This window comes from Manis pentadactyla, chromosome 9, assembly GCF_030020395.1.
Source record: "Manis pentadactyla isolate mManPen7 chromosome 9, mManPen7.hap1, whole genome shotgun sequence".
NCBI classification, from domain to species: domain Eukaryota; kingdom Metazoa; phylum Chordata; class Mammalia; order Pholidota; family Manidae; genus Manis; species Manis pentadactyla.
Window position 1 is genome coordinate 53,975,805 of NC_080027.1, and position 12,505 is coordinate 53,988,309.

Sequence of the window (12,505 nt, forward strand, 5' to 3'; positions counted from 1 at the left end):
GGGAGTCCTGTGTGCTCAAGTTGTGGTTTTGTGTCCTGTCCACTTAGATTCTGTACTTTTCAGCTTGGAGTCCCCCACTGCGCACCCACTATAAATCTGGACTCTGCACTCATGTGTGGGAGAGGCTGAGGCTTCCATTTCCTGAAGGTGAATTTTCACACGGGCCAGACAGAGGCCAAGCTTCGTTGCCACCTTCCCAGGGTGATGGGTGGATGGGTTTCTTGTCTCCCATTCATAAATAGGGCAGTGCTTTAAAATGTCCAGTTTAATGCAGGGGTGTCTTCCCATACCTCACCTCATACCAGATCAAGACCTCCCCTTCTCTCCCTGCAAGGATTTTTGCAAATTGTTCTAAATTTTCAGCTGTGTACTTTTTAAAATTTGTCTGTTATAGTGTGTCTACCATTTCTATGTGCTTGTAGCAGGAGGGAGAACCCTTTGCATCAGCTCAGTCTTTCATGTTTCCAGATGTCCACCTAATAGCTCCAGCACCCAGCACAGTGTCTTATACATCGTAGGCGCTTAACAAATATCTGACCTGATTAATTGACAAGCAAGCCATGAATATCTCTTGTATAAAAGCATCCACTCGGAATGGCCACTAACTCATGAAAAATGCACTAGGAAAAAACACTCCAGCTTTTATATTTCTTTGGACCCAAGGTTTTCCTGACCCTAAGAGGTCAGATAATGGTATATGTATATATATGACATTAGTATAGTCATTGATTAATTCATCTTCAGGAGTTCTTGGCTTGGCAGATTACTTGAACCAGCAGGATCCCCGCAAGGCACAAGAATCAATAACCAGCAGGTGCTCTTTTTCCTTCAAGTTAAAGCAGTTTATAAGGCTTTGCAAGGCTGTGGGAACTGGCAGAGGGTTCAAGAATTTTCTTGTCTTCTTTAAATCATTGGAGGTAACACGTCTACTAAATTCTTGTTTTTACTGATTTTTTTATTTTCTAAACTTTTGATCACTTTCCTCTAACTAAAACCATTGCCTTATTTCTGATGTGTTCCATGGATTGTGACATGAGATCACAATCTCATCTGGTTGAGAAAGTCATATACACACACTATTATCAGCTTTTGTTTATAATGAAGCTCTAATGATCTTCAGTGCTTATGAAAAGCAGTACTGTATAATAGCTACAAGCACTGGCTTGGAAAAAAGATTTCCTGGGTTCAAATCCTGGCTCCATCACTTACTGTGTGACTGTAGGCAAGTTACTTAACCCCTCTGTGCCTCAGTGTTCTCTTCTATGGGATGAGGAGGATAATAGAGCCAATTCATAGGCTTACTGTGAGGACTAAGTGAACTGATAGGTGTAACATGCTTGGAGCAGATCCTGCCCTGTACAAAGTGCTTGCTCGGTGCACCCTGTCACTACCATGTTTTCAATCTTGGATCTCCATTTCTTCATCAGTAAAATGAGGGGTTTGTCCTCAGACCACAGAGCCCCTGTAGGGGCTAGAAAAGCTAATGATTCTAACTGTTTGTCAGGTCACTCCTCACCCTGAGAACACCCGGCAGGGTGAGGTGGCAGCTCCTTTGCCACCCTCAGGCCCCGCCTTGGCCTGCCTCTCCTGCCCATGCTAAACAGTGTCATCTCCCACTGTGTCCGAAGGTTGGCCCAAAACAATCTGAGGACAATAACCACACCCTCATGTGAAAAAGGAGCCACAGCAGAACTCCATGGCTGTTTCAACTCTATTCCTGTTCCTGTGCGCTTCTCTTCCTTGGAGTGACCTTATCTGGATGCCCCAAGGAGCTAGTTAGGGTCGCCTCCAGAACAAGGCCTAGAGGCAGCCCCAAACAGGAGACCTTTCCATATGCAACAGGACACCAGCCAGGAGGTGGAGATGCAGACAGGGCTCCCAACCTAAAGAGGAAGGTGATCTAGTGAAGTCTCTTAATTGCAAGTAACAGGAAACCATTCGAACTAACTCAAGAACAAAGGAAACCTTATTGTAGGAAGAAAACAGAACTCAGGAGAACACAAGTTAATACCGAGTGCAAAACAGCCTTATGAGAGCTGTACCTGGAAGTCATCCGGCTGGGTGAACTGTCGCTCTGCCCTCCCCACCCAAGCCCGTTGCCCCGGAGCCACGTGCTCTTTCCTATGCTCTCCTTTGTGACTCTCTTCCACCATCGCAGCAGACCAGGAGTCCCTGCTCACTGCTGTTGCACGTGTTCCCAAATGGTGGCTACACACCTTTCTTCCTTAGCTGCCAGCTGAGCGGTTTTGGTGACTCTTAGTTGAACCCCTGAAATGACCGACCTATCGCTGGACAGCCTGTACGTGGGTGCCCCCTGCATCGCACATCTGCCCAGCCCAGTCGGTGGCTGTCCCCATGTGAAGAGCCCCCAGCCTATTACTCCATTCTGTGGGCAGGGCAGTTTATGACTAAAAAGGGAACTGAAGGTGGAAGGTAAATTGACTGATATTTCAGGGCAGCAGTGGATTGGCAATAAATGGAAGGGGCATGGAACCCCAACCAAAGGACCAGCATTCAGGGCAGGATGTCAGTCCTGCAGGAAGAAGGAGCCCTAAAGAGAACAGAGACCCAAGGAGAGGGGAGACCAACAGAACCCCAGGATACAGAGCTAAGCCCACTGGGTGGTAAAGTGTTGGGTCTCGAGATTGGTTCTCCCACACAGGTGGAGCCATGGAGCATCATCACTAGACCAAAGCACTGGATTTGGGAAGGCCGCTATCAGAGAAAGTGCACAGGGGCCAAGAGCACTGTGGAGACCATGCCTTTGCCCCTGCCTCTTGCTGCCCTGCCAAGAACCATGAAAACAGGACAGGGAAAGCAGGTCAGCTTTAATGTGGCTTCCCAAGTCTCTGACCTTGAGCTGGTCACATGACTTTCCCTGAGCTTAGAGTCTTCATTTTCAACATGGCTGTAGTGAGAATATGAACTGCATATGTTGATTACGAAATAATACATGAATACACATACAATGCTTGATTTGAACTATGAGCCCATTGGTACTCTTATTATTGGAACAAAAAAATTAAATTTGAAGGACCTATAATCCCCCTTTCCTCCCATCTTCTCAGATGATGCTTGTGGGGCAGGGATGCAATTGAAAAAAGAGGTCAGCTCTGCTAAACAGAAGCTGCTAGAGGATGAAGACCAGGAAAAGGGAGAAGTGAGGGGACAGGAAAGGCCAGAAAGTGGAGGCAATATTAGAATTTTAAGGAGTGAAAGGAGACAAATTTCAGCAGCAGCCATTTGCAGTGGAAATTAGGGAGAAAAGGAAAGGTCCAAAGAAGGCTTTTAGTGAATTTGATTTATAAAAGAAAAGACATCAAAAGAGAATACTTAGCAAGACACTTTTGCAGAACATCGTGTGATGTTATTTACCCTCAGTTGCCCTTCAAGAAACATTCATTAAAGACCTATGGTATTTTTCAAGGCTTCTTGGAGTACACCAGTACTTCTGGCTGTGTCAGGCTGCTACACATGGCCTCCAGAGGTGCCCAGTTTTTTTTTTTTTTTAGTAAGTATCATTGATACACACTCTTGCGAAGGTTTCACAAGAAAAACAATATGATTATTACATTCACCTTTATTATCGAGTGTCCCCCATACCCCATTGCAGTCACTGTCCATCAGTGTAGTAAGATGCCACAGAGTCCCTATTTGTCTTCTCTGAGCTAAGCTGTCTTCCCTGTGACCCCACACACACCATGTGCGCCAATCATGACACCCCACAATCCCCTTCTCCCTCCCTCCCCACCCGCTCTCCCCCACCCCTCCCCTTTGGTAACCACTAGTCCCTTCTTGGAGTCTGTGAGTCTGCTGCTATTTTGTTCCTTGAGTTTTGCTTCTTTGTTATACTCCACAAATGAGGGAAATCATTTGGTATTTCTCTTTCTCCGCAGGGGGTGGTTTGGTTTACATTAATTTGGTTTACATTAATTACCATTAATTTGGTTTACATTAATACCATTATCCATACCTCCTCTTTCCTTGCCACCTCATTCCAGTCATAACTCCATGGAGTGTGTATACATGGGCATTTGTGGTTGAAATAAAGTGCTGTTGGGGGAAGGGAGAGAAAGGAGTGAAATAAAGATTCTCTGTCACAGACACTTGATACAAAAATTAGAACATCATTTGAAAGGTATGATTTGAGTCATATGAAACCTCATGTTTCAGCTGAGTCTTCAAACAAATCCAAACTACATTAGGACAGGCAGCCAAGGTGATTTCAGCAAAGCCTGTTCGTTCATCAGCTGGTTCAGGCTGCCTTTGCTGCAAGGGGGCAGAGCCTGGCTCTTAGCAGCAATTCCTAACCTCCGCAGTTTTACATCAGAGCATCCCTGATCACTGGGGATTTTTCTGAGACTCTCTCTATGAGAGAAATAGAGGACAATTTTACTCAAAGTTTATAGATTATTTAACTCATTAAAAGCCTGTTTTTATGGTAACTGAATCAAATATTGCAAATGGAAGGCAAATTTAAATGGGGAATCATTAATAAATTGCCTTCATGTTTAGAAGGCAATTTGGCAATTATCTATCAAAATTGTACATCCTGTTTTTTGTGTGGCAAAAAACATAATTTTTACCACCATAGTCATATTTAAGTATCCAGTTCTGTAGTTTTGAGTATATTCACATTGTGTGTACATTTTCTTTATACCTTGACATAGTAATTTAATATCAAGGAATTTGTCTTTCAGAAATATTCCCCCACAGAGGTGTGTGAGGATGGACATTCATTATGACATTGTAAATGTGAATAAGAGAGGGAAATAAGTAATTTTTTATCAACAGGGGCCATATTAAAAATTTAACAGAGTTAAATACCCTGCAGCTATTAAAAGGAACAAGGCAGAACTGTGTGTACTGATAGAGAATGTTCCCCAGTGTATATTGTTAGGTGGAGAAAAGCAGAACAGTGTCTCTAGCTTGCTGCCATCTGGGGAAAAAAAGACAGGTGGGTCAGAGTCAAATAATTATATGCACTTGCAACATTTTATATGCATGTGATGTATCTGTGAGCACACACATGCTCATGCATAGAAACACATGGTCTCTAGAGCAAACTGGGAGAGTAGGAGCCAGAACTAAAAGATGTGTCCATATCTTACCAAAGACCCTTTTATTTTGTGTGTACGTATACATGTTACCTTTTTTAAAGAATGTTATTTAAACAAATAACATTTTGATAAGAAACTGAATATTGCAAAAAAACCCCAATACTCCAAATTTAATCTGTAAAGTTAATGTGCCCCAAAAATAATGTCAAATAGTTTTTTTTATTATACAGGCTGATTACATGAAAATTAAAACCAAACAATGAAGAATAGCCAGAAAATGTTTGAAAGACAGTAATGACTGGGGTGAGAAGACTATCCAAACCAGATGCCTACAACTTCATTAAATAGAAGTATGTGGCACTAGAGCATAGACTGATCGATAAAATCTAATAGGAAGTACAGAAAATAGAACCAAATTCACTTGAAAGTAAGTATATAAAAAGTACAATTTCATATCAGTTGGGGAAAGATAGATAATTTTAAAAAATGATAATGGGGGGGCGGAGCCAAGATGGCAGCATGAGCAGTTCAGTGGAAATCTCCTCCCAAAAACATGTATATTTATGAAAATACCATAAATACAACTATTCCTAAAAGAGACATCAGTGGATACAGTACAACAGCCAGGCTACATCTACATCTGCGAGAACTCAGCATCACACGAAGGGGGTAAGACAAGCCACGGCCCAGCGAGACCTGAATGCCCCCCCACTTCAGAATCCGGTGGGAAGAAAGGAGTTGGAACAGGGAGGGAGTGAAAGCCCAGGACTGCTGAACAACCAGCTCTAGAAATTCACACCCGGAGTGCAGACACAAGGTGCACGGGGTGCTGGATATTAGAGAAACGGAAAAGCAAAACCTGTGGGCAGTTCCCTGCAACCGGTGCCCCTGAGACAAAAGAAAAGCCAGTGCTTTTTGCAAGTCTTAAAGAGACAGGGACCCCACAGCTGGACAAAGTCGTCCCGGCACACTTAGCTAGCAGCTGGGAATCCCGGGGAACTTTAGGCGCCCTAACCCCCTGGGTGGCAGCGCAGCTCTGAAGCCCCTCACAGCAATAAACACCCTGCCAGTCATTCCTCCAACTGGCGTGGACCCCAACACACCAGCCCAGTAGTGGGAGAGCGGGAGCGCGCCGGGGGCGGCGGCACCAGAGGGGACCAGGAGCGGCCTGCACTCGCCGGCAGCCGTGGCACCAGAGGGGCCCGGGAGAGGCCCGTGCAAGCCTGCAGCGGCAGCAACCAAGCAGCCAGGGAGTGGCCCACGTGCGCTGGTGGCCGCAGCACCAGAGGGGCCCAGGAGAGGCCCGCATGAGCCCATGATGGCCACAACTGAGTGGCCCAGGAGAGGCCCGTGCACCTGCAGCGGCACCAGAGGGGCCTGGGAGCGGCCCGTGGGAGCCAGTGGCGGCAGCAGAGAAGTGGCAGGAGGAGCCACGCCACCAGGAGCTGCTCAGAATCCCAGCCTGATGCACAGCTGCCCGAGCCAGACCCAAAGGCCGCTGCCAGCGCACAGCTGCCCACAGGGGTGCCTCTTTCACAGGGGAGCACACCCAGCGTGCCTGCCACTCCCCACAGGGCTCGGCACTGCTCTGATGGAGACGCTGCCCACAGCAGCTTAGGGGAATAACCCGGTGGCTGCTCCAGGAGTGCGGATAACTGACACAGGCAGCAGAGAAGGGCACGGCATCAGCAAGCAGGAAAGGACTTTCTTTTCCAAGCTGACAAACCCACTACCTGCCTACAGCCACCACTATCACCATGAAAAGGCAGAAGAATTTAGTCCAGTCCAAAATAGTCCAGACAACCCCTAAGAGAGGACCTGTAGAGATAGACCTAACCAGTCTCCCTGAAAAAGAATTCAAAATAAAAATCATAAACATGCTGATGGATCTGCAGAGAAACATGCAAGAGCTAAAGGAGCAAAACAGAGGGAGACTACAGAAATAAAACAATCTCTGGAAGGACGTAAAAGCAAAATGGATGGGATGCAAGAGGCCATTAATGGAATAGAAACCAGAGAACAGGAACGCATAGAAGCTGATGCAGAGAGAGATAAAAGGATCTTCAGAAATGAAATAATATTAAGAGAACTGTGTGACCAATCCAAAAGGAACAATATCTGCATTATAGGGGTACCAGAAGAAGAAGAGAGAGAAAAGGGATAGAAAGTGTCTTTGAAGAAATAATTGCTGAAAACTTCCCCAAACTGGGGAAGGAAATAGTTGCTTAGACCACAGAAGCACACAGAACTCCCAACAGAAGGGACCCAAAGAGTATTAAAGGCAGCCAGAGAGAGAAAAAAGGTCACCTACAAAGGAAAACCCATCAGGCTATCATCAGACTCCTCAACAAAAACCTTACAGGCCAGAAGAGAATGGCATGATATATTTAATGCAATAAAACAGAAGGGCCTTGAACCAAGGATACTGTATCCAGCACGATTATCATTTAAATCTGAAGGAGGGATTAAACAATTTCCAGACAAGCAAAAGTTGAGGGAATTTGCCTCCCATAAACCACCTCTACAGGGCATCTTACAGGGACTGCTCTAGATGGGAGCACTCCTAAAAAGAGCACAGAACAAAACACACAACATATGAAGAATGGAGGAAGAGGAATAAGAAGGGAGAGAAATAAAGAATCATCAGACAGTGTTTATAATAGCTCAATAAGTAAGTTAAGTTAGACCGTAAGAAAGTAAAGAAGCTAAACTTGAACCTTTGGTAACCACAAACTTAAAGCCTGCAATGGCAGTAAGTACATATCTTTCAATAATCACCCTAAATGTAAATGGACTGAGTGCACCAATCAAAAGACACAGAGTAATAGAATGGATAAAAAAGCAAGACCCATCCATATGCTGCTTACAAGAGACTCACCTCAAACCCAAAGACATGCACAGATTAAAAATCAAGGGATGGAAAAAGATATTTCATGCAAACAACAGGGAGAAAAAAGTAGATGTTGCAGTATGAGTATCAGACAAAATAGACTTCAAAACAAAGAAAGTAACAAGAGATAAAGAAGGACATTACATAATGATAAAGGGCTCAGTCCAACAAGAGGATATAACTATTATAAATATATATGCACCCAATACAGGAGCACCAACATATGTGAAACAAATACTAACAGAATTAAAGGAGGAAATAGAATGCAATGCATTCATTCTGGGATACTTCAACACACCACTCACTCCAAAGGACAGATCCACCAGACAGAAAATAAGTAAGGACACAGAGGCACTGAACAACACAGTAGAACAGATGGACCTAATAGACATCTACAGAACTCTACATCCAAAAGCAGCGGGATATACATTCTTCTCAAGTGCACATGGAACATTCTCCAGAATAGACCACATACTAGGCCACAAAAAGAGCTTCAGTAAATTCCAAAAGATTGAAATCCTACCAACCAACTTTTCAGACCACAAAGGTATAAAACTAGAAATAAATTGGGAAAGAACGGAACTGAGCGAAAGAGAGCTGGCAGTGGCGGTGGCTCATGAGAACGAAGAGGAAAATGAAGAGTGCTGGGTGGGACCTTTGCCTGTAGAGGCAACGCTGGCCAAGAAAAGGAAAGTTCTAGAGTTTGAAAGAGTCTATCTTGATAATCTCCCCAGTGCATCCATGTATGAGTGCAGTTACATGCATAGAGATGTTATTACACATGTGGTGTGCACCAAGCAGGACAGACTTTATTATTACTGCCAGTCATGATGGACATGTTAAGTTCTGGAAAAAAATAGAAGAGGGAATTGAATTTGTTAAACATTTTCGTAGTCACCTGGGAGTTATTGAAAGTATTGCAGTTAGCTCTGAGGGAGCATTGTTCTGTTCTGTGGGAGATGATAAAGCAATGAAGGTATTTGATGTGGTGAACTTTGACATGATCAATATGCTGAAACTTGGCTATTTTCCTGGACAGTGTGAGTGGATCTTTTGCCCAGGAGATGCCATATCTGCAGTTGCTGCTTCTGAGAAGAGTACAGGAAAAATTTTCATTTATGATGGTCGAGGAGATAACCAGCCACTTCATATTTTTGATAAACTCCATACCTCACCTCTTACTCAAATACGGCTAAACCTAGTTTACAAAACAATAGTGTCTTCTGACAAATCTGGAATGATTGAGTACTGGACTGGGCCTCCTTATGAATATAAATTCCCCAAAAATATAAACTGGGAATATAAAACTGATACAGATTTATACGAATTTGCCAAGTGCAAGGCTTATCCAAGCAGCATGTGTTTTTCACCTGATGGGAAGAAAATAGCTACTATTGGTTCTGATAGAAAAGTTAGAATTTTCAGATTTTTAACTGGAAAACTCATGAGAGTCTTTGATGAATCACTAAGTATGTTTACTGAACTGCAGCAAATGAGGCAACAGCTACCAGACATGGAATTTGGCCGACGAATGGCTGTAGAGCGTGAGTTGGAAAAGGTGGATGCAGTAAGATTAATTAATATAGTTTTTGATGAAACCGGACACTTCGTGCTGTATGGAACAATGCTGGGCATTAAAGTTATAAATGTAGAAACAAACCGATGTGTGAGGATCTTAGGCAAGCAAGAAAATATTAGAGTGATGCAACTGGCTTTGTTCCAGGGAATAGCCAAGAAACATCGTGCTGCAACTACCATAGAAATGAAAGCTTCTGAAAATCCTGGGCTTCAAAATATTCAAGCTGATCCAACAATAGTCTGTACATCTTTCAAAAAGAATAGATTTTACATGTTTACAAAACGAGAACCAGAAGATACAAAAAGTGCAGATTCTGACCGAGATGTTTTTAATGAGAAACCTTCTAAAGAAGAAGTTATGGCAGCTACTCAAGCCGAAGGGCCTAAATGAGTTTCAGATAGTGCCACTGTCCACACGAGCATGGGAGATATTCACATCAAACTTTTTCCTGTTGAGTGCCCTAAGACAGTGGAAAACTTCTGTGTTCACAGCAGAAATGGTTATTATAATGGGCATACATTTCACCATATAATTAAGGGCTTCATGATTCAAACAGGAGATCCAACAGGTACTGGTATGGGAGGAGAAAGCATATGGGGAGGAGAATTTGAAGATGAATTTCATTCAACATTACGACATGACAGGCCATATACACTCAGCATGGCCAATGCTGGATCAAATACTAATGGATCCCAGTTTTTCATAACAGTAGTACCAACGCCTTGGCTTGATAATAAGCACACGGTATTTGGACGAGTGACCAAAGGAATGGAAGTTGTACAAAGGATCTCCAACGTCAAAGTCAATCCCAAAACAGATAAGCCCTATGAGGATGTCAGCATCATAAATATTACTGTCAAGTAAAATAAGAATTGTTTTACGGTATGTGTAAATAAAAATGCACATATATTAAACAGGATTATTTTACATTACGAAGCTCTGAAGACTTGCTGAACATGTATTTCAAAGATGCAGTATTATATATTTGTATTTTCATTAAAGGCCATTATAAAAAAAAAAACTAGAAATAAATTGTACAAAGAAAGCAAAAAGGCTCACAAACACATGGAGGCTTAACAACATGCTCCTAAATAATCAATGGATCAATGACCAAATTAAAATGGAGATCCAGCAATATATGGAAACAAATGACAACAACAGCACAAAGCCCCAACTTCTGTGGGACGCAGCAAAAGCAGTCTTAAAAGGAAAGTATATAGCAATCCAGGCATATTTAAAGAAGGAAGAATAATCCCAAATGAATGGTCTAATGTCACAATTATCGAAATTGGAAAAAGAGGAACAAATGAGGCCTAAGGTCAGCAGAAGGAGGGACATAATAAAGATCAGAGAAGAAATAAATAAAATTGAGAAGAATAAAACAACAGCAAAAATCAATGAAACCAAGAGCTGGTTCTTTGAGAAAATAAACAAAATAGATAAGCCGCTAGCCAGACTTATTAAGAGAAAAAGCGAATCAACACACATCAACAGAATCAGAAACGAGAAAGGAAAAATCACAATGGACCCACAGAAATACAAAGAGTTATTCGAGAATACTATGAAAACCTATATGCTAACAAGCTGGAAAACCTAAAAGAAATGGACAACTTCTTAGAAAAATACAACCTTCCAAGACTGACCAAGGAAGAAACAGAAAAATCTAAACAGGCCAATTACCAGCAACGAAATTGAAGTGGTAATCAAAAAACTACCCAGGAACAAAACCCCTGGGCCAGATGGATTTACCTCGGAATTTTATCAGACATACAGAGAGGACATAATACCCATTCTCCTTAAAGTTTTCCAAAAAATAGAAGAGGAGGGAATACTTCCAAACTCATTCTATGAAGCCAACATCACCCTAAAACCAAAACCAGGCAAAGACCCCACCAAAAAAGAAAATTACAGACCAATATCCCTGATGAACGTAGATGCAAAAATACTCAACAATATATTAGCAAAACGATCTCAAAAATACATCAAAAGGATCATACACCATGACCAAGTGGGATTCATCCCAGGGATGCAAGGATGGTACAACATTTGAAAATCCAACAACATCATCCAGCACATCAACAAAAAGAAGGACAAAACTACATGATCATCTCCATAGATGCTGAAAAAGCATTTGACAAAATTCAGCATCCATTCATGATAAAAACTCTCAACAAAATGGGTATAGAGGGCAAGTACCTCAACATAATAAAGGCCATGTATGATAAACCCACAGCTAACATCATACTGAATATCGAGAGGCTGAAAGCTTTTCCTCTGAGATCAGGAACAAGACAGGGATGCCCACTCTCCCCACTGTTATTCAACATAGTACTGGAGGTCCTGGCCACGGCAATTAGACAAAACAAAGAAATACAAGGAATCCAGATTGGTAAAGAAGAAGTTAAACTGTCACTATTTGCAGATGACATGATATTGTACATAAAAAACCCTAAAGACTCCACCCCAAAACTACTGGAACTAATACCGGAATTCAGCAAAGTTGCAGGATACAAAATTAACACACAGAAATCTGTGGCTTTCCTATAGACTAACAATGAACTAATAGAAAGAGAAATCAGGAAAACAATTCCATTCACAATTGCATCAAAAAGAATAAAATACCTAGGAATAAACCTAACCAAGGAAGTGAAAGACCTATACCCTGAAAACTACACGACACTCTTAAGAGAAATTAAAGAGGTCACTAACAAATGGAAACTCATCCCATGCTCATGGCTAAGAAGAATTAATATCGTCAAAATGGCCATCCTGCCCAAAGCAATATACAGATTTGATGCAATCCCTATCAAATTACCAACAGCATTCTTCAATGAACTGGAACAAATAGTTCAAAAATTCATATGGAGCCACCAAAGACCCCGAATAGCCAAAGCAATCCTGAGAAGGAAGAATAAAGTGGGGGGGATCTCACTCCCCAACTTCAAGCTCTACTACAAAGCCATAGTAATCAAGACA

General features: G+C 42.4%; 2 protein-coding genes across 2 annotated transcripts in view; both read left to right on the top strand.

Moving 5' to 3' along the window:
* The window catches only part of SPON1 (spondin 1), a 282,260-nt gene that overhangs the window by 183,268 nt on the left and 86,487 nt on the right, over positions 1-12,505 (top strand). The window lies entirely within an intron of this gene.
* Positions 6,379-10,414, top strand: LOC130684753 (peptidylprolyl isomerase domain and WD repeat-containing protein 1-like). The gene is given in 3 exon segments (XM_057506649.1): positions 6,379-6,584; positions 8,526-8,748; positions 8,750-10,414. Coding segments are annotated over 3 exon segments (2,073 nt in total). The 3' UTR covers positions 10,394-10,414.